The sequence below is a fragment of the Haliotis asinina genome, chromosome 4 (assembly GCF_037392515.1).
Source record: "Haliotis asinina isolate JCU_RB_2024 chromosome 4, JCU_Hal_asi_v2, whole genome shotgun sequence".
NCBI classification, from domain to species: domain Eukaryota; kingdom Metazoa; phylum Mollusca; class Gastropoda; order Lepetellida; family Haliotidae; genus Haliotis; species Haliotis asinina.
This window is the reverse complement of record NC_090283.1, coordinates 10,885,336-10,908,064: the sequence shown is the minus strand read 5'-3', so window position 1 is coordinate 10,908,064 and position 22,729 is coordinate 10,885,336. Positions and strand designations below refer to the sequence as shown.

The following is a 22,729-nucleotide window of genomic DNA, read 5'->3' as shown; positions in this document are numbered from 1 at the left end:
TACAGGTGTCCACTGACCAGCTCATACAACCCCCAGTTACCTCCATCCTCACTCCCACATACATGAAAGAGCTGTAAACCAAGGTGCCAGGTCATATATCCTGTCTGCAGAGAAACATTGGGACTGCTCATTAACACAGCATCCAGCAGAAGCCTCCAGGTGAAATATGAGTAGTTTTCAAGATATCAGTATCTTGTCTAATGAACCTTATGAATCTGAATATAGATTCAGCTGACATTAAGCATTAGAACTGTCAAAGATGTCTGTGTGGTGACGTCAAACTGGATGTAAGAATTAAGTACAAAATTGTAGTTATTTGGGTGTTTGAGTTTGGAACAGCATTCCAATCAAATCACAGTCTCATATGGGTGGAAAGAAAATGAATGACTGAGTCTGGTTTCACACTGCCTTCAGCAATACTTCAGCTGGTGACACCAAAAATAAGTTTCACACATTGTTTCCATGTGGGGAATAGAACCCGAATCTTTGGTGTGATGAGAGAACACCTGAACCACTGGGCTACCCCACCGTACCTCATACCCATAAGCATGCGTATGTTGCTGTCAAATGTAGCAATGCAACTGGGTTGAAATAAATATTACGTGTGCAGTCAATCAACACAGACACGCTTTTTATACAATATATGATAATGTATGATATAAGCTATCCCCTCAATTCTCTCATGCAAGACAGTATTATTCAGCTGAAGTTCTGAATGTGTACAATGTGACGCATCCAATTCAGGAGCCCCTGCTATGGATTATTGCTAAAAGCAACATGAAAACATACAAGAACCCTCAGAGAGTCAGACAAAAAAAAAAGCTAATTGTCTCTTTTAATATTTGTATTGCAAAGCCAATTAATCATTCAGCAATATGTGAAGTATTACCCGCTACCACAAGAGCAAAACTAACATCTACAGCAGCCAATCAATGCTGGGAGTTTAAACAAGCCCAACAAGGTCTGCACCTCTCAGATTTGGAACCTTTTAGTTCAAGGGAGACAACTCTTTGCTTGCTCTAGGTCACAGGCACCTCAGTGCCCAACACAAGCACTCCTTAGCAACGGAACTGTCACAGTGAACTTGTCTCCTTCAGAAACATGTCTTTGTGAAAAAAAAATAGTTTTTTATAACACTGACATTGTAAAAGCAGAATTTTCTTTAAAGAACTCTATCTTTTTTTCATAGCCAAGCTTTGATAATATGAAGGGAAATCAGAGTGAACAGGAAAGGTACAAAGTGAAGTCAACTGTACAAGTGAGGTCTCAAGAAATTCAAGCATCATATCTCAAATTAAGCTGTCAAAGCATTTCAAAATATATTTGATTTCAAAGAAAACCAACACAGAAATATAGCTTTAGAAAACCAGTACAAAGGAATATTCACACAAGTGAGGAAAAAATATTCCAGAAGTAAAATAATTTAATTAAAGAAAGCAAGGACGACTCAGATATTAAATTTGACTTTTTGTAGAGTCTGGTCTTATTGATTTTCTTGGGTAACATCTTCAGAAATAGGACCAGTGATATTCGAGAGGGAAATTTCTTTAGAAAAAATCATACCATCCTTTTGATATAAGTTGTAAACCAGTCTGTACAGACAATTGCTGTGAATTCAAACAGGCAGTACAGCCCTAGCCCATCCCCCTCCCTCATACTGACAATGCCAACCATGTGTCTTGATGCTGATCCTTTGGCTAATAAGGGATGCAACTCTAAACAAACAAATGTCTCACTGTAGATCACTGGCTGTTTCAATATTTACCACACCTATATGTAAAATACTTCAGTTTTATTGGTCAATGATGCTTTGACAAGTTTCCATGTCAGCCCTCCTTGGAGGATAACAACTGGGAAAAAGTAATTTTAAAGAAGTTTTATCATTTTCAGTGACTTAAAAAATCCAGTCGTGAGGCAGATACCGTTTTGTTTACATGTCAAGTGGTCAGTAGCAACCTTATTGATATACAAACTTAAATACATTTACATTTGACTTGGTTGATAAACATATTGTGAATCTCTCCCTTGGGTAATATGGGTTCATGTACAGCATGTAATATCTGATGCAAATTCTAAAACAGATCCTGGCATGTTTAAGGGATGTAACTCAACAATGCTGTTTATAACATTTGAAACACTTGGCAGTCATACAAGGTAGCCATCAAAGGCAGTCTTAACGTTGTAATGATATTCATCCACCTGACGAAGGGGGAAGGAATAGCCCAGGAACGTTGTGTAACCAATAAAGAAGAGGTTGACATCCATAACATTTTGTTGTATATTAGAATACCGACTTCTAAATGCTTCTCAAGAACCTAATGATATTGTGGTAAAGAGAAAACCAGCCCCAGCAATGAAATATTACATGATTTTCCCTGATGAAAACAGGGCTCGATTTAAGCTTTTTGAGGTTGCACTGGTGCAACCTGAAACTGCTAAATGCAACCTCTTATGTATATCATCTTGCACCCAGTACATGTTAATATTTTGTGTTCAAAGATGGCAGACTTCAGTGGGAAAACAGAATGATGAAGAACGAGCTTGGAACATTGATTATTGGTACAGTGACTGAAGGACTTACTGTTCATGAAAGTTTAGGAAGCAAGATAACTACAGATTTCTTTTGTTTTAATACTGTTCTAACCTGTCTTTACCAAAACTCCAGCATTACATAAGATTTTATATTAAGCAGCAGGTGCAACCAGTTTTTGTTCAGCGCAAAAGGTGATTGCTTTAGGTTGCACTGGGTGCAAGTAGGTTTCATTTCTTTAAATCGAGTGGTGTGACATATCAAAACAATCAAAAACATTGAGTGGCATCAAAATGAGGCCCCCCCCCCCCCCCCCCCCCCAAAAAAATGTTGTGGTTCTGATTACACCCCTTTAATATTTAGGTTAGGTAGATAGAAAGTACAAACTGACACATTTATCGATATGCAATTGTTTCTTTTTAATCAAGCTTAGAGTCATCAAATTGACTTTCTCAATCAGAATGACCACTGTCCATCAATTAGAGCAAAAACAATGGTATCTGAAAGTTATTTCATTCATTGTGCTTAAAAAGAATATGTTTGGAACAAGAATTCAAGGGTCGGTTGGGTAATCGGAACCTTTTGGGTTCCTTTTATGTCTGATGACAAGGGATATTTAAACTACAGTCCTGTATATATAGAACTCTTCTTACATGGCTAACTTCCATCCTGCTGGTCTGGTTGTTAGCTGCTGGTGGCTCGCGCTCCCACTTGCTGGCCAGTTGAAGTGTCTCCAGGGTCTTCTCATGAGTGGACTTGGAGTCATCAAGAAGGGTGTACTCGTAGAACTCCTGGATTTCTGAAAACAACAACAAACGACGTCATCATCTGTCTTTCAAGGTAACTAGTGTAACACATAGGTGGACTTGGAGTCATCAAGAAGGGTGTACTCGTAGAACTCCTGGATTTCTGAAAACAACAACAAACAACGTCATCATCTGTCTTTCAAGGTAACTAGTCTAACACATAGGTGGACAGTGTTATCAAGAAAGATGTCATACTAAATCTCCTGGGTTTCTGAAAACAACATTGGGGAAGCATAGTGGCTGAAGCTTTCGCTTGTCACGCTGAAGATCCAAGTTTCATTTCCCACATGGATACATGTGATGCCCATTTCTGGTGTCCCCTACTGTGATATCGCTGGAATATTGCTACAAACAGTGTAAAAGCCAACTCAGTCACTCACTCACTCACTGAAAACAACATTATCAGTCTTGCAACATTACCATTGAAACACACGGATCGGCTTGGCATCACAAAGATAGGTATAATACAAAATCTCCTGAATTTCTAAAAACAACAACAACCCACTACATTATCTTTGTCTTGCAACATAACTGGTGAAAACACGTATGGACATCAAAAACTCATGACCTCCAGGATTCCTGGAAATAATAACTGAAATCAGAGGATTGATCAATAACTCTTGTGTTTCACAATCACAGAATTAAGAATGAACACATGAGTGGACTTGGACATCAAAAACTCACTGAACTCCTGGGCTTCTGAAGGCCAACAACCAATTCAGTCATAACGCTGTTTCATACCATAAATGCCAAAATAAATGAGTCATCAAGAAGGGTGTAGTCATAAAACTCCTGAATATACATGAAGTGAAACCATGTCCTCTGTATCTCCAGCCTGGCATGCAGATGAAAATTCACAGACTCTGGATCCATTCACTTGGTTCTTGAAATTTGATATTCCTCCAATTCTAACTGCTGATGTGATTAGCTACTTTCTTGACTCACATATCAAACATAACTGAGTTACAAACAAGTTTGAATGTTGGTTGTCAATATCAACAACAGCACATGGAGTCCTGTGGATTATAATTGAACACTGAAATTCAGAATTGGAAATGACAAACAGAAGAAAGCCCACAAATATCTCTCAAGGAGAGGATGTCTTCATGGATATCAAAACCAGCGATAGCAAGGTTTCTCAGTAATACAAGTTACCACCATTATCGTGCTAGACTCCAAATAATCCAGCATAAACATGGCAAAAATAAGCTTCACACATTGCACTCATGTTTGGAATGGGATCAGGACTTAACAAGCAGCCGTTTATCCAATATGCTATATCACCATCCCTTTCAAATATCAAATATATTCATCCAGCATTAAATCACTGTGTGTCGGTTAGTACAAACTAGTGACCTCCTGAAGTAAATTTTATACCATACTCATCCTAAACAAAGGGAAGTCCTTATTTACACAAGTGGCATCAATGACAGCTACTGACGCCACTAAATATATTTTTAAACAATGAATTGTTAATAAACTTAATTCCACTTCTTGCAAAAAATCATACCTTATACTGATACATAGTCTCTGTGACTACTAGGAGATACAGACTACTTCTAGACTCCGTCAAATACACTATTGTGACTGAGTGAGTGAGTTTAGTTTTACGCCAGACTCAGCAATGTTCCAGCTATATGGCGGCGGTCTGTAAATAATTGTCTGGACGAGACAAACCAGTGATTAACAGCATAAGAATCGATCTGCACAATTGGTAACCACCCAGTCCCATTAATCGCATCTTACAACAAGCATAGTCGTCTTTAATGGCAAGCGTGGGTTGCTGAAGGCCTACTCTACCCTGGACACTTCACGAGTCTCTTACTTATAAGGGAGTGCTTTCAAGATTATTTCGACCCGTAAAGGTCCCAGGATAGAATAGGCCTTCAGCAACCCATGCTTGCCATAAAAGCCAACTATGCTTGTCCTAAGAGGTAACTAACCGGATCGGGTGGTCAGACTCTCTGACTTGGTTGACACATGTCATCTTTGATAGGCATTCTAGAAGTTGAGCTGATGAAGAATGAGGACTATGATTTCACAGTCCTCATTCTGACACATGTCATCGGTTCCCAATTGCGCAGGTTGATGCTCATGTTGTTGATCACTGGATTGTCTGGTCCAGACTCAATTATTTAACTCAAAGATTATTTCAACTGCTACAGAAGTAGGTTCAGGAATATCTACTGGAGCATCGTCCTACACTGAGTAAAACAAGGTTCTTCCGAAATCATCATATAACGGCTTGTTTTCAACCCCCAACACATACATCGCCCTTTTGTTGTACTCTTTCTTTTGTTCCAATACAATGTGTAAAACTTATTTTTTCATCTCATAATGTGCCAGCAATTTTTATAAACACACATTTCACAAATCACACCAGTAGAACTCACACAACTGGTATTAAACCGCTGTTGCTAATCAAATCAAACCAATCAATTCTCTAACACTATCAATGTACTATTTAGAGAGGCCGTCATGGAATTAACGAGTATCCATAGAAACCACACTTTCAATCCAACTGCTCATAAATATTATACAACTTCTGGACCAAATAAATGGGTGTTTATTCGTAAATCTCGTAATTCAAAATATGACAGATGAACATGATAGCAGGAAACATGCTGGTTTTGTTGAAACATCCAATATAATTCACAACTGGTTGTCCTAAACTACAGACAAATATGTGGCTTATGTCTGCGACTTAATCGTAAACATTCAAGATTATATAGCCCTGTGATTGACACACCTCCAACCAGCCAACACACATTGGCTTAGGTGCTTCTTACTTAAGGTGTTGAGGTGGCCTGGTGGTTAATGCATTTGCTAGTTACACCAAATACACAGGTTCAGTTCCCTGGGATACAATGCAAGAAGCCCATTTCTGCTGTCCTTGTTGTAAAATTGCTGGAATATTGCTGTGTAAAACTAAACTCTTCTTTGTTGAACCTATTTCACTGCAGATCCTGGTATCCCAGTTCTTTATACCTCAGACCACTTTTTAGGGCTTCTTGCCACAAGGCCGAAAAAATATTGTAATCGTTAATGTTTTCATTATTATGTATTATTCCGCCATATTTTGTTGCTTTCATACAGAAGCACCAGTGGAGAGAATTAATGCTGTGTGACCTGGGAGAGAACTGATCTCTACTTCCTTGTAACATGTTTTAACATGCAAGACTTGTATTCGTAATAGATCATGAAAATATTATGGATCTCGTGCAGATTTAAACTATGATACTGATTTACAGATCAATGCTGTAATACTGATGAGTGCAGCATTACTCACTTTAAAGGATAAAGAAAAAGAGAATAATCTCTGTGAAGAAACTTTCATTCACTGTTTGTTTCCATTTGCAGATACATTTTGGAATACCCTCCATGGATGGTCAGCACAGAAATGTGACCATATATTCAATCTGAAGTTCTCTGCTAAATTTGTTTGATTTGGGCATGACTCAAAGGAGCTTCAGGGTTCCTGAGATTTCCATATCCCAAAAGTGATAATTAATGGTACTTTACCACCCTCAACCATGATAACGAAACAGCTGGACAGCGGTGTCAGAAAACTAGTGACCATTTAGACACAAGTAAAACACAAAAACCCAGTAGGCGACATTCACCTGATAAACTAAGAATTATGTTTGAAATGGTTGTGTTCCTCAAGATAAAGAAGTTTACACCCATAAAAACTCTTTTCCTTATGTGCATCTCTTCAATGTAACTGCCATGAGAAACTTAAAGAAAATTGTGCTTTGAAACGTTTTTTCATGAACAGCATGGATTCAAACCTGAGGTCAAAGCATGTCTGTTATTGTGGAGGGGAGGGCACTTTGAAGCCAGTTGGCTTAGCCATGAGAATTGCCTATCAACCACAGGGATAATTGTTCAAAGTGGCAATAATACCTGCAGTATCAATAATGGCAGGCACAACGCCCATCACTTCACCTGCTCTGGTAGTCGGTACAGTTAGGATTTCTGATTGTATGCTGTCATCATTACGATGCAATTTGCACCACCCAGTACGAGAAACTATTAATCAACCTAAAGCTGATAAAGGAGGCAAAAGCTAAAAATTAAAAATTAGGTCCAATGTTCAAAGATATGCTATCATATTTCAGAAAAAAAGGGAATCAATTCCAACTTAATGATATGACATATTGATTACAAACAAGTCTAATGGATGAAGTGCCACAGCGTTCCTTCAACCTAATGAGACCCGTGAAGATCTGGAGTAGAGTGGGTCTTCAGCAACCCATGCTTGAGACAAAAGGCATCGCTGCCTGTTGCAAGAGGTGTTATCGAGTAATGGGATAAGGTAGTCAGACTCACTGACTTGTTTGACACATCATCAGTTCCCAAATGCGCAGATTGATGATCAAGCTGCATTGTCTGGTCCAGACTTGATTATTTACAGACCACCATCCCATAGCTGGAATATTCGTGAGATCAGTGTTAAACTTAACTCACTCACTTACTCACAGTAGCCACTTATCCAAGTATTCTGCTGTCAGGTCAGCAGAATGTTGTAGCAGAATAGAATTATAGGGAAATATAAGGACGGGGTCTGTTTCTGTTTCATATTAAGGTGCATATGTTTAAAACCAACAAGGATGTCACACACAAACAGTGGTATATGTATGACATTAACAAAGGTGTCCATGTGATAAACAATTCTGTCTGTATGCATCTAATGAAAGGTGTTTATACGATATAAACAATGGTGTCCATATGACATAAACAATGTTTTTATGCTCTTGGTCAACATATAGGTAGTTGTATACTAATCTCGTATGTCACATGAATGTCGAATCGCCTTGACCTGTGTTGTAACAACTTGACCTGGGATTCTAACAATTTGACTGGATAACTGATGACCTTCAAGTTAAATCATGTTATGACAGAACTACTCTTCCATTCACAACAAACACATGAATTCTTTCATTCTTCAACTTGTATGTAATGTTAACATTGCGAATGTTGTGGTGTCGCAACTGCAAACCAAGAAACGAGGTAGAGTAGTTTACTACAGTAGGTTGTTCGAGGCAATGACAACTGACAACATCGTGACGTCAGTTACCATGGGGCAGACGTAGTGATGTCAATATAGTGTGACGTTATGCAAAATGTACAACATTCTCCTACATCTTTCTGAAACCGGTGTTGGTTTGAAACCATAAACATAACAAAAATACGCTATTTTGTCAATTCAATGCATGTAAAATGTGGGTAATGAATAAAATACCACACTCTGTCTCATTACATAAACTGGAACACAAACTAAACCCAACAAAATAAGATTTGGCATTGTTTCCTTTCAGAGTTGTGGCTTCCTGTTTCACAGTTGTTTCAAGGAACAGTTACAGAAAAAGATCTCAACTGCAGATGTGTACGCATGAAAATGCATCCAATCAAACTGTTCCTTGACCGTCAGTGTCATTCTAGAAACACCATTTCCATTTCCCACAAGTCATTGTCATCACTGGATTTCCCCGAAGCAAAATGATGTTTGCACAGTTTGGCTGTTTCAGTGCAGAGTGGAGTGTTTCGAAGGGATGGAGGCTGTTGGATGCCATTATTTTAGGCAGTATCATCTACTGCTGGTCGAAGTGTGAACAAAGACATTAAATCCTCCGGGAGTTCCTTTGAGGAATTCCTAATCGTGGTATTATTTAGTAATTGCTGATACAGCTTGTGGAGGTCTGGCTATGCTCTAGTTTGTCCCTCAGGACAATGAACAGATAGAACTGGACTAACAATAGATCATCCTAATCTGATATGGAACATGAGGGAAATATCTCATTTATCCCACAGCCCTCTAAATATGGACAACACATGAACAAACTGTACAGGCTGAGAGTCAAAGTGTAAGTGAGCAAATGTCAAAGAGCAAAGGATAAAGAGTCAGCATATGAAGTAAAACAATGAGTAAGTGCCAAAGAGCAAGGGTTGAAGACAGCTTACGAAGGTCAAAGAATGAGAGAGTGCCAAAGAGCAAGGGTTAAAGAGTCAGCATATGAAGTAAAACAATGAGTAAGTGTCAAAGAGCAAGCGTTAAAGAAGCCTTATGAGCCTCAAGGAGCAAGGGTTAAACAGGGATTTACCTTGAGTCCTGTATTTGAGGGTCCCTGGGACTCATCCTCTTAATTTTCAAGGGTCCTGGACTACAAAATGGGTGTCACAGACACTTAAATATTATTATTAATGCAATGTTAAAATACTGTTGTAATTCAGTTACTGGTTATTGTGTATTGTTGTCATCAGAGTAACAAAACAGCAGATGATATCAAAACCAGGCTAGTAGCAGACTCTGTGATACATTATTGTTACTTCATCATAAAAAAAGTATTTCAACTTTTCCTGCGCCCCTGTGGCTATGCTAATCTAATCTGCTGTGTCCGTTGTCAATTTCTATGTGTATCAACTCAGGAATATGTGTCAGGGACATCCCTGGTTAAAGACTCTGCTAGCAAAGGTCAAAGAGTGAGTGCCAAAGAGCAAGGGTTAAAGAGTTAGCTAACAAAGGTCCAAGAGTGAGCAGGTCAGAATCAGAGAGTGAATGAGTGTTATATAATCAATACCTAGATCATCAGCAAACTGTGACCATTTGACCACAGACAAGCATGGGATCTGGGGAACCTGTTCTTTCTTGCTGGCACACAAGCAAGGGTGAGTGAGTGAGTTTACTTTTACTCCACGTTTAGCAATATTCCAGCAGTATCACATCAGATGACAACAGAAATGTGTTTCACATACTGAATCAAAACCGCTCTTCAGCTTGACGAGCGAACACTTTACCACCCCATGGAGAAGCATTGTTCTGCTTTGCAATCCTCACTGCGAGACAAGCATTGGATATTCTGCAAACTCTGTCACATTCCAATGTATGAAGAAGTTGCTGTACTGTAGAGGAAAGGAATCAATGCAGTTATGGCCCCATGGGAGGAAACACTCAACCTCACATTGTAAAGACTGAATCTGCACCTGGTGCTACATCTTGCACAAGGTGTACAAAACTACCACTTCAGATGCAGGTCTTATCTCAGTGTCAACACAGCCAAGCTTCAGTACAGCAAGTTCAAAACAGAAAGCTTAAAGAAATTCATTTACAAAAACATAAATAGTTTCTGTTTCAATTCCGCGAAGAGTTTGCGCAATCCAGCAAAGAAATGTTCTTCAGAATTAAGAGTTATATTTGACAACATAAAGTTTCCATGGAACAAAACAGCTATAGCATTAGGAATGTAACCGATCTTGGGCATAAGTGAAGAATGGGCACCTGAACTTCAGACCTACATTCTCTAGTTTGGAGACAACCACAGCAGAACCTCACACGGATCTCACACGCACAATCCTTGGTGTGTAGAGATCCACTACAGAAAAAACACAGGCCTCACATGCACAACCCTTGCTGTGTAGACACTCACTACAGAGCCACACACAGGTCTCATATGCACAACACTCACTGTGGAGAGAACTACAGCAGAACCATACACAGATCTCACATCAAAAACCCTTGTTGTTTAGAGATCCACAGCGGAGGCACTGGAATTTACAGTGATCTGTCCACAGAGTTGTGTCCCTTAGTTGCTGAATTCTACATACAGAAGTTGCTTCACCATGGTGATAAGACTCATATCAACATAACCATCCATCTAAGCTCCATAAGGAGGCAAACACAGCAATATTAGCTGAAAAAGTATCCTATCCATGCCCAAAACCTTTCAGTGCTAAGCCAGATTTTCCTGTTTCCTTATAACACTTTCAGTAGCAGCAGGCAGTTTAGGCTAGTAATCCCAGTCTCCAGTTCCAGCCACTTTGTCTTGTAAAATTACCTCATGAAGAAGACATATGAACACAACAATCAATAGTCATTGATATACTCCCCAGGAGACTGAGAATGAATAGGAGTGCACGCGAACTGAGGGGTAGCAATAACATAACACTTTTAACATTTGTGAATGCAACTTGGTACAGTACCGGACACCACCTCCTGTCATGTTCGACCGATTCCAAAGCAACGTGTGATAATAAAATGAAAACCAAACGGTGCCAGGTATTATCTGGAGTCCTGAGTCTTCTCATCAAGATTTATCCAATGACATCACTGTCTACTGGAAAATGGCCTTCTAAGTGGAACTTACAAGATGGAAATAATCCTACCAACTCAAGACTCCAGGCAAGCTGTTCAAGCGCAGACTATGACCTACTAAACACTGACGCCACCAGTTCAGGCATGAGACTACAATGAAACAGAGTATTACATTGTCCTTTCACTTACAAACATCATAAGACTGATCTAAAAGCCATTTAACCCAGAGTAGAAGTAAAACAAGCTCATAAACATATTTAGTGCACAGCAGCCCTAGACATTTTGTTCTCGTTCGCCAGATGCTGTTCCCATTGCTGTCTACACATACCAACTGCACTTTTCCTGCAACAACGTAACTATAGTGCTTGATGCATTTACAGAAACAGGGAAATATTCATGGCATTAGAAAATATTTCCTGATAAGTATTTTATTTTTTTCTTTATTCAAACTTTGAAAAAAATGGCACCAATTTGATAAAATATTATGGATATGGTGTTAATTATTATTAAGGATACCACATTAATGAAACGTTTAGGATACCATAATGATTTGATATTACGATACCATGTTAATTAAATATTAATGATACCATGTTAATTAAATTTTTGGGACATCATGCTGATTAAGTATTATGATATGACCTCTGTGTGACATTTGAGTGTTTCCATGCCATCCTCCACTCTCACACACTCACTCATACTTCAACTAAGATCTTCATCACCTTGACGAAAGTGACGTGTAAGAGGAAAGGTTCCTTGCATTTTTTTGTACACATGCTATATGAAACCTCAAGATGTAGGAATTCAATTCCCATTGTAATCAAAATTGCTATTGTGTTGACATTTCACACAGTCCCACTTTAAGATTAATGAGTAAGTGTGTTTAGTTTTACGCCGCACTCAGCAATATTTCCACTATATGGTGGCAGTCTGTAAATAACAGAATCTGTACCAGACAATCCAGTGATCAACAGCATGAGCATCAATCTCCGCAACTGGGAACCAATGACATGTGTCAACCAAGTCAACGAGCCTGATCACCTGATTCCGTTAGTCGCCTCTTATGACAAGCATAGTCACCTTTTATGGCAAGCATGGGTTGCTGAAGGCCTATTCTAACCCAGATCTTCAATGTTTTAATTTCAAGTAGTCCCACTTCAGATGAGACACTGCAGCTATAAAGCCCTGACTATCCAGTTGCCTTGTTAACCAACTTTCTTATTGTTTGAGAATTTCTGATTTGTTTGATTGGCATTATTAGAAGCTGGAGAGTAATAAGAGGGTAAGATTCTTTATGGATAACAACTTCTTTATTACTTATGTTGCGACGTGTTGGTATGGATCCTTATACCGTTGTCAAGCAAGAGTGGAGTGATGCGTTACAGAACAGACTTATATACATGGACAGGGTTGCTCTTGCTGTTACATGGACTCTTGCTTGACAACAGTATAAGGATCCATACCGAAACGTCGCAACATAAGTAATAAAGAAGTTGTTATCCATAAAGAATCTTACCCTCTGAGAATTTCTGGTCGATGTCATTTTGATCAAATATGCACCTCTTAGCAATAAGTTTCAATGATCAAATTCACTTTGCAACCAATTTTGACATTGTGCTGAAATTTCAGGTGGTCTCACTTAAGGTTAGATACGAACTGCCCAGAAACGCATTTCACATTCAAGCGACAACCATCAAACTCACATTGTAACCCACCTTTTCTAGTTGGTAGTCTCACTTTAGATTTCAACCTAATGGCAATACATCTGCAACCTTATATCACAGCCATCCAATTCCCATTCTAACTAACTTAGTGAGTTTAGTTTCACACTGCACTCAGCAATATTCCAGCTATATGGCGGCAGTCCGTAAAAAAACGAGTCTGTTCCAGACAATCCAGTGATCAAAAGCATAAGCATCAATCTGCACAGTTGGGAACTGATGATGTGTCGACCAAGTCAGCGAGCCTGACCACCAGATGCCATTAAGTCACCTCTTACGACAAGCATAGTCGCCTTTTATGGCAAATATGGGTTGCTGAAGGCCTATTGTACCCTGGGACCTTCATCAGTCTAACCATCCTAGTTGTGTTGAAATGTGTTAGTCTCATTTCACTTCACACCTATAACATCCATCTCCCATCATCACTGACAGCTGCACCAAACACTTCATTATAAAAACTTCTAGCCTCAGAAACTGTAATTAATACAAGATTATGCAAACGTCCCATCAGTTAAGCACATGTAAATTGAAGGATTCGGGGGTTGAGACTGATTCAACGACTGATGCATTTCAATTGCCAATTCCCCCATGAACCATTATCGATTACAGTGAAATCTGCAACAGTTCAAATTGATTTCCTGCTAGAACAGAAGTTTCAACTGACAAAATATGGTGAAAAATTTGCAGTTATCAATAACTTATGCATTATAGCTATCATTGATATTCTTCAAATCCTGTTTTAAAATGGTGTGTATATCAATACAGAATATATCATACTTATCTCAAATAAGAATTATGTGTTCCTAAAACTGATGAAAACAGTGAATTAATTCCAAAATTGTACAAGTTAAAAGTTATTGAAAGAACAAGACCTAACAATACTAATGCTTATAAGAGTCATGCAATATAGCTGGCTTCAAGGACAATACCTTTTCTTTTGAGAGATGTCGTATATTGAACCTCAAAAACATCACCTATTCTTGTGACAGTTGGTCGCAAGACACATCATCGTATCCTAATAGCATAGATCAATGCTTATGATACTGATCACTGGATTGTCTGGTCCATACTCAATTATTTACAAACTCCTGACAAACAGCTGAAATATTGCTGTTTTTAGCATTAGGCAACAAGTCAGTCATAATAATGCTTGCCAGTTAGTACATCTGATCTTAAAAACAATTCCGATGCTTGTGACGAGGAAGCATATCTGATCTCAATAGAAATACTGATGCCTCTGACAGCCGTGAGTAACAATACCTATGCTGAGGTAGTATATCTGACCTCGATGACAATACCTATGCTGAGGTAGTATATCTGACCTCGATGACAATACCTATGATGAGGAAGTACATCTGACCTCGATGACAATACCATGCTTGTGACAGCCAGGAAGTATATCTGACCTCAATAACAATACCTATGCTGAGGTAGTATATCTGACCTCGATGACAATACCTATGCTGAGGTAGTATATCTGACCTCGATGACAATACCTATGATGAGGAAGTACATCTGACCTCGATGACAATACCATGCTTGTGACAGCCAGGAAGTATATCTGACCTCAATAACAATACCTATGCTGAGAAAGTATGTCTGACCTCGATAACAATACCTATGCAGAGGAAGTATATTTGACCTCAATAACAATACGTATGATGAGGAAGTATATCTGACCTCAATAACAATACCTATGCTTGAGATAAAAAGGAAGTTTATCAGACCTCAATAATAATATCTATGCTTGTGACAGCCAGGTATTCCATCCAAACTTGTTTACAATACCTATGCTGGTGACAGCCAGGTAGCATATTTGAACTCGTTTACAAAATCTATGTTAATGACAGCCAGGTGTTGTATCCAGTCTTGTTTACAATACCTTCAGCAGAAGTGACAGTCCTACATGACTGCACTAATCAGATTACCTTCCAGTTAGACTTATACCTGCACTAAGAGCGTCGATATGAAACATCAGAGTCTGTTGCCGCCAGTCAAGTGGCCGAAGGTCCCTGTCGTCGGAGTGCCCCTTGTCACATGGAGTGGATGTTGTTGCCAGCCTCAGCACCCCACCCTGTGGACTCCATCCTCGGTACTGTTGTTAGTATGTATTGATTTTCGCTTTGGTTTATCTCCACGATCATCTCCCAACTATCTTCATACATTACTCATGGCGACAGTCCGATTTCCAAAAACGACAACCAGATTTGCTACCTCAGCGTAATCAATCAGCTGGGAGGACTGTAATTCACATTGTCAGAAACACATGGAAGCTCATGACTGCAAAACTATAGCTTTGATCCAAACCCCAACACAGTGAACGCGAACGACAGTTTTGCAACGAGCAACTACAGCAGATGTTGACTACACGATGGCCTTACGGAACAATAGAACCTCGTTACCTGCAGGGAACGGTCTTCATCTTTGTCCCGGGCTTTACACTTTCTGCATGATGGATGGCTGGGAAATTTTCCACGGATGATGCTTAATGATTCATCGACGGGTATTCACTCAAATTACCATCTTCTAATCACTAATACTTTTTCAGGAAATTCTTCCCTTACACTTTTCATCATACTTCATACCTGCTTACATCCCATCTCTAATATGACTGCATACATTAACTTTCAGTATCTAGTCAACATCTGTCAAATTATCTTTTCCACCCAAATTATCCAACCTTAACACTAACACTGTTACAAAATCCTTTTCAAAGTTGCTATTCTAACACAGGAAGATCAGACTAGAGTTTGAGAAATGGACTTCCTTTTCTGGGTTTCGATCTACCCAAAATTAATGATCCTGTTTTTTTGTTTACAGCCCTGATGGAAGAAGCACATGTTTATAACATGTTTATATATATATATATAATATAATATAAGCATAGGATCTACAATTCTTAAGCCAGCTAGATATGCATGAATTTTATTTTATTTTATTTTTTTTATGTGAATTTCTTTCTCAGCCATATTAACCCAGTTTAGGGTAAAGAGGCACAAGAGTGTTGCAGCAAGACAACTCCAGCCCTGAGATCAAATTTCAATCAATATCTCCCTACAAGAATCTGTCAATGCTTTGTCTACGCCCCTACTTATTTTATCATGAACAGAGAATTAATGTAGCATTGGAGAATTATCACTGCCTCCCACTATCTATCATTGTTAATGTTTAATAGTGAAGAAATGCCATACTGGAAATCAACAAATATGGAGAAGTATTGGTGTTGTATTTCTGACCATGGCCGGGTGGTGTGATGCACAATGTATGATCTGTCTCTGCAGGCAGTGGCTGGGTTCTCAGGCGTTACGAACAATATCTCACCAACACTATCAAGGAAACAGTGAGCTCAGGACTTGGGTGTTGTTTTTTTAACACAATAGTCAAAACTATTCACACTGACTTTACAATGATGACAGCCAGAACTAAATCCAGTCCAGACCAGACAATTCAGTGATTGATATTATGAACAATAGTCCAGTTTTGCCTGGTTTGATAAGACACAATGAAACCATTTATGATGCTCCCCCCATCGTGATATTGCTGAAAGCAGCATAAAACCATACTCACCACCTGATTCAGTCTAACCACCTGACTAGTGATGGCCTTTATGTAGCACTGAATATGGTCATGGTTTTAAACAGGGTGTATTGGAACTAATGGACTACCTCTGGTCATCGCTAAGGGTGGTGGTGGTCGCTATAGTGTTTGACATGCTAGAGATCAGGGTTTGATTCCCCATACTGGTAAAGTGAGTAATACCCCTTTCTGCTGCCCGCAGCCACAAAGCTCCTGGAATATCTGAAAGTTGCATACAGTCATACTCACTCACGTAACACTTCTGTAGAGTATGACACTGTATCAAACACGAGTAAGACAGCAGCTGCCACAAGTAGCGCTGATTGTAGGTAATATATACTGTTACCACACAGCAGTGAACACTGCACTCAGCAATATTCCACCTATATGGTTGTGGTCTGTAAATACCAGAATATCCAGTGATCAAAAGCATGAGCATCAATCTATGCAATTGGGATACCATGACATGTGTCAACCAAGTCAGTATGGCCTGATACCTGATCCTTTTAGTTTGTATCACACATAAATAGAAGCGAAAACCTGCTGAGATTGTGTCACCGACGATAAACATACTTTCCAAAATGGCAAATGAAAAAATAAGTCTTCAGCAACGAACACTGGGACCACTAGGCTGGTTGAGTTTGGCATGCGGAGCACTAACTGCACCAGTAACTTCACTAGTAAGTGCAGCTGCATGCTAATATTGAGTGAGGTGAGTCACATGATACAACAACGCCAGACAGGACCTGAAGTAGGGTTGACTCCTGCATCAGTCTGGTACAGATAAACCGCTGTAAAGAACCCCTCAACATTGAGTGAGTGAGTTTAGTTTTATTCCGCTTTCAGCAATATTCCATCAATACTGCAGTAAAGGACACCAGATATTGGCTTCTCACATTGTACCCATGTGGGGCTCAACATCAAGATGCAAATCAACTACCTCTCAAATTCTGTTTTCGTTTCATGACTCTCTCAATCAATATTATAAAGAGTAATTGCAAAGATCCCCTCACATATGTGCCTTGCTGAGTGTCAGTTTGAAGTCCGCACCAAATTAAAGAAAAACGGCATGAGATGATGTTGACTACGGGAAATCAATGTTCTCTTGTTCAAATGCATGTTCTTAAAAACAGAAAAGGTTTTCTTCAGGAAGTAATATCGTGAAACTTTATGACACTGTGCAAAGGTCTAGAGACCAAAAAGCTTGTTTACAGGGCTTCCAGGCAGCAGGGAAGCAATATTCTTGATACCTGGATCGAAGGTATAAAATCAAGACTCAAGGATTCCATGCAAATACTTCAGAAGTAACTGAAAACAGCATCTGTATGGGATGAAGTGAAAATATTACTTCACGGTGCAGTCAATAACTCTGGACCAAGGGAACCCTAGGTTTTACTTTGCTTTTACCATTATTCTAGTAATATCACTGTGGGAACACCAGAAATAGAGTTAACACATTGTACCCATGTGGGGAATCAAACCTGTGTGTTCTGTGTGATGAGCGAACCCTTTCACCACTTGTCTACCCCACCACCTCGTTGAATAACAGTGATAGTTTGATGATGATGTTTGTGTTGTTTCCAGGTGATGATCATGACAATAGTGGTAATCATTATGTGTTGGTTTAAGATGTGTGTCAGCCTTTTCAAAGGTACATATACACATTGAAGATCATATATTTATAAAGCTGAGAATTAGTGCAGAGAGAATTAAGATGTGTGTCAGCCTTTTCAAAGGTACATATACACATTGAAGATTATATATTTATAAAGCTGAGAGTTAGTGCAGAGAGAATTAAGATGTGTGTCAGCCTTTTCAAAGGTACATATACACATTGAAGATTATATATTTATAAAGCTGAGAGTTAGTGCAGAGTGAATTAAGATGTGTGTCAGCCTTTTCAAAGGTACATATACACATTGAAGATTATATATTTATAAAGCTGAGAGTTAGTGAAGAGAGAATTAAGATGTGTGTCAGCCTTTTCAAAGGTACATATACACATTGAAGATTATATATTTATAAAGCTGAGAATTAGTGCAGACAGAATTAACATGTGTGTCAGCCTTTTCAAAGGTACATATGCATACTGAAGATTACATATTTATAAAGCTGTGAATTAGTGCAGAGAGGTTTAAGATGTGTGGTCAGCCTTTTCAAAGGTACATATGCATACTGAAGATTACATATTTATAAAGCTGTGAATTAGTGCAGAGAGGTTTAAGATGTGTGGTCAGCCTTTTCAAAGGTACATATACATATTGAAGATTACATATTTATAAAGCTGAGAATTAGTGCAGAAAGGATTAATATGTGTGTCAGCCTTTTCAAAGGGAAATAGTTACAGAATCCACATGGGTCACTTCTGGTATTAGTTCAGTTGAGTCAGTTCACAAGGGACCAGGATTGCTATTCTAAATATCAACCTTTGCTTGTTTTACACATGTACCCATGAGGATCCAGGGTAGAATAGGTCTTCATGCTTGCCATAAAGGTGACTATGCTCTTTGTTAGAGGCGACTAATGGTTTCATGTGGTCAGGCTCGCTGAATTGACTGACACATTACCGGTTCCAAATTGCACAGACTGATGCTCATGTTGTTGATCACTGGATTGTCTGGTCCAGGCTTGATTATTTACAGACCGCCGCCAAACAGCTGGAATATTGCTGAGTGTGGCATAAAACCAAACTCACTCACTCATTGTTTTACGCATTAGTGTGTGCGGGCAACAGGGCTACAACAAAGCTTTGAGGAGAATATATCACAGGAAACATGTAGAAGCTCAATCAATTCTGTTTGGCTGCTTTTATGGAGGGGTGGATAGAATTCATCCTATATAACACTATATTCAGAGAGAAATTCAACAAAATTTATGCAAGTTCAAACAGCACTAAAATTGGAAAAATAAATAAAAAACACACATAATCTAAATGAATTCCATAAAGTAGTTTCTAAGGAGAAGTGGATAACATATCCCTCTCCTATAACACTACATTCAGAAAGAAATTCAACAAAATTTATGTAAATTCAAATGGCATTAAAATTGTAAAAATAAATAAAATACAAAATCAAAACATGAGTTGCACACATATATTCTAAATGAATCCATAAAGTAGAGGTTTTTGAGGAGAAGTCAAGTCCTATTACACTGTCATCATAGACATATTTTGCAAAATGTACCAAAGTTCAAATGCCTCTAAATTTGCATAAAAAAAATTTTTAAATACAAAAACAAAATGTGAGATGCACACCTTTAGCATCCCAAGAAAGCCGCTGCATAAATATGTTGAATTCCATAATGCAGAAAGAAAAGTGGATAGAGTACATTCCTTGTTTCATACAGATGCAATCATTAAGTCACTATGGAATAACTGACGACCTAGCTATTTTTCAATAAAGGTGAAGAAATATATAGTTTTCATGACCTTACCAGAAATGAACACATGACTTCCTTGGTTAGTCAAAGTTGTTGGCATGAAAAACATTTTGTTCTTTTCCCTAAAATCCTAAACTATCAAAAGGTTCCATTTCACCACTAAACCTGTACATGTGCCTAGTAAGCGAAAGGAGTGATGTATGATTTTCAAACTTTGCCCCAGATTTAAAAAATGATGGATGCACAGACAGACAGAGGGTCCCATTTCTATATTTCCCACCAACCATGGTGGATGTGGAGTAACAAGCAATATGAAGAGTCTACAATACTCTGCCAAGAACAGCTTCCTACTTGACTAATAAGCCTTAGAGCTCAGGAAGGTTTAGAAAAAGAAAGGGAAAAAAATGACTTCATTCAGGAATCAATACCAATCAGACAGGATCGTATGTTCGGCAACTGACAATGCTGAAGTTTTTCTGATAAGACTGATTACATATTACTCTCAAGCTGATCATACTGATAGTCGCCACGGTATTTCAGGACAGGTGCTTGATGGGAGTTGACATTGTTACAGAAGATGTTCAGACATCAGGTTGTTGTCTAAGTAGTATCTGATCTGGTTACAATAGTTCAGACAGATGCGAAAACAATTTAATCACTGGAATACACATCACCAACTGAAACTTTAGCCAAAAGTCTCAACTGATATCAGTCATTACACTAAACTACTTGACGACTGTCTCAAACTTGCATCTTGGAATTATTTCCATGAAATCTTTGTTTCATCATGTGAAAAACTTTCAGCTCTTTTATAAGCAAAAGATTTTGAGTCTCTGAAGGGCATTTAGAAGTGATATATATGAAGAGAAGAGTTTTTATGGATGACAACTTCTTTATTGAGTCACGATGTTTCGAAGTATGTTCTTTCTTCATCAGGTGAAGGGAACAATCAAGTTCAGCCAGCTATATATGTACATGTAGAAACAACAACAGTATGACAACGGAAGCCAGTAGTTAATTGGTAAATGGACAGGAGTGGAAGCAAAAGGAGTGGAAGCAAAAGGAGTGGAAGCAAAAGGTGTGGAAGCAAAAGGAGTGGAAGCAAAAGGTGTGGAAGCAAAAGGAGTGGAAGCAAAAGGTGTGGAAGCAAAAGACTTAACAAACGAACTCTCACATTTAGCACCCAGTTGAAGTTATCTAAAACTACACACACCAAAAATATTGCCCTGATTCAAAGTTCAGTTTTGTTGTGGTTTAACGGTGTACTCGGTAATATTGGCAGCCCCAAAGCTCATGACTGTTACTAGGAGCAACAATCATGTAAGTGCATGATGATGGACAGTCACATAAGTCTATGAGTCTCACATCAACACCTTCGGACATGTTAAGGATGTTGAGGACCTCCATGGTACTGTCCTGAAGTTCAACATAGTTTTCTAAACACACTTAAAACAATTCAAGGCTTACAAGCTTGACTGTATCAGTGAGATGTACTTAACATCACAGCCCCATTCCTAGGAGAACAAAGTGACAACATGATACATTTATCATTTTTACTCCAAGATCATAGACAGTGATCACTGAAGACCTCCTTTCTACCCTGTCCTGAATAAATACATGGTTTTCTAAGAAACTGTCTGATTCAGATAAAGGTTCAGAAGCTTGACGGACTCAGTGAGATGGATTTAAAACCACAGAGGCCCAGCTCAATAGACGCCCAAAGTACCCAAATCACGTGTTTAAAAAACATGGGCATGATGACAGCAAACCAAACATCATCTAGACATACCCATGTGACATAATACAACCCAAGGAACATAACTCTTTAAAACATAGCCGTTCCTTCAAAGACGGCATCACTGGAATGAGATCTGACAATTCATCACGCAGTACAAACCAATTCCCAGAACCTGTACCATTGTGACCTATGCCCACACACATAATTCAGCTCAATAACTTTATGATTGAATATTAGCTCTTTGACTTCCACCCATATCAAATGGCTCCAGTGAATCTGCTTAAACCAATCTAGATTAGTAACAAATCAAGTATTTCTGAAGCTTCAAATACTCTTTTCTTAATCATAACATATTCCCATCTGAGAAAGAAAATTTCCTTTTCATTTTTTTTTTCAATTTCTTCATGAAATGATGTTATGTTTTTCAAGGAACATTTCCACATAATGCCAAGAGTTTGATACTCGATTTCACAAATACCAAGCACATACGTATTTCTAGTGAGCCATTTTCACATGGCAGACACAAAAAACATGTTGCGTCCATGAATTGAGGTAAACGAACACACACAAGACCAGTTGACACAGACACAGACACAGACACAGACACACACACACACACACACACAGACACAGACACAGACACAGACACACACACACACACACTATAACCAATCCTTGGCAACCTGTAACATACAAGATTCATAAGGCCTCCTAACAAGTGTTCATTGTTTTTCTGATTTAATTCAGGAGGACTTATAGGACAATTATTGACAAGTAAAACCTGAAAAAAAATATTATTTGGACCTCTTTACTGAACAAACATTCCAAATTATACAAAAATCTTTCAAATAAACAAAAGTGCTTTCGCATCTCGTACAGAAACCAGTT

General features: G+C 38.6%; 1 protein-coding gene across 6 annotated transcripts in view; it reads right to left on the bottom strand.

Annotated features, from left to right (window-relative positions):
* The window catches only part of LOC137281271 (disks large 1 tumor suppressor protein-like), a 285,708-nt gene that overhangs the window by 208,629 nt on the left and 54,350 nt on the right, over nt 1–22,729 (bottom strand). For all 6 annotated transcript variants that reach the window (XM_067812423.1, XM_067812424.1, XM_067812425.1 and 3 more), the window contains exon 3: nt 3,184–3,329. In XM_067812423.1, coding sequence (XP_067668524.1) covers nt 3,184–3,329 — 146 coding nt within the window. The remainder of the gene's footprint in view (nt 1–3,183; nt 3,330–22,729) is intronic.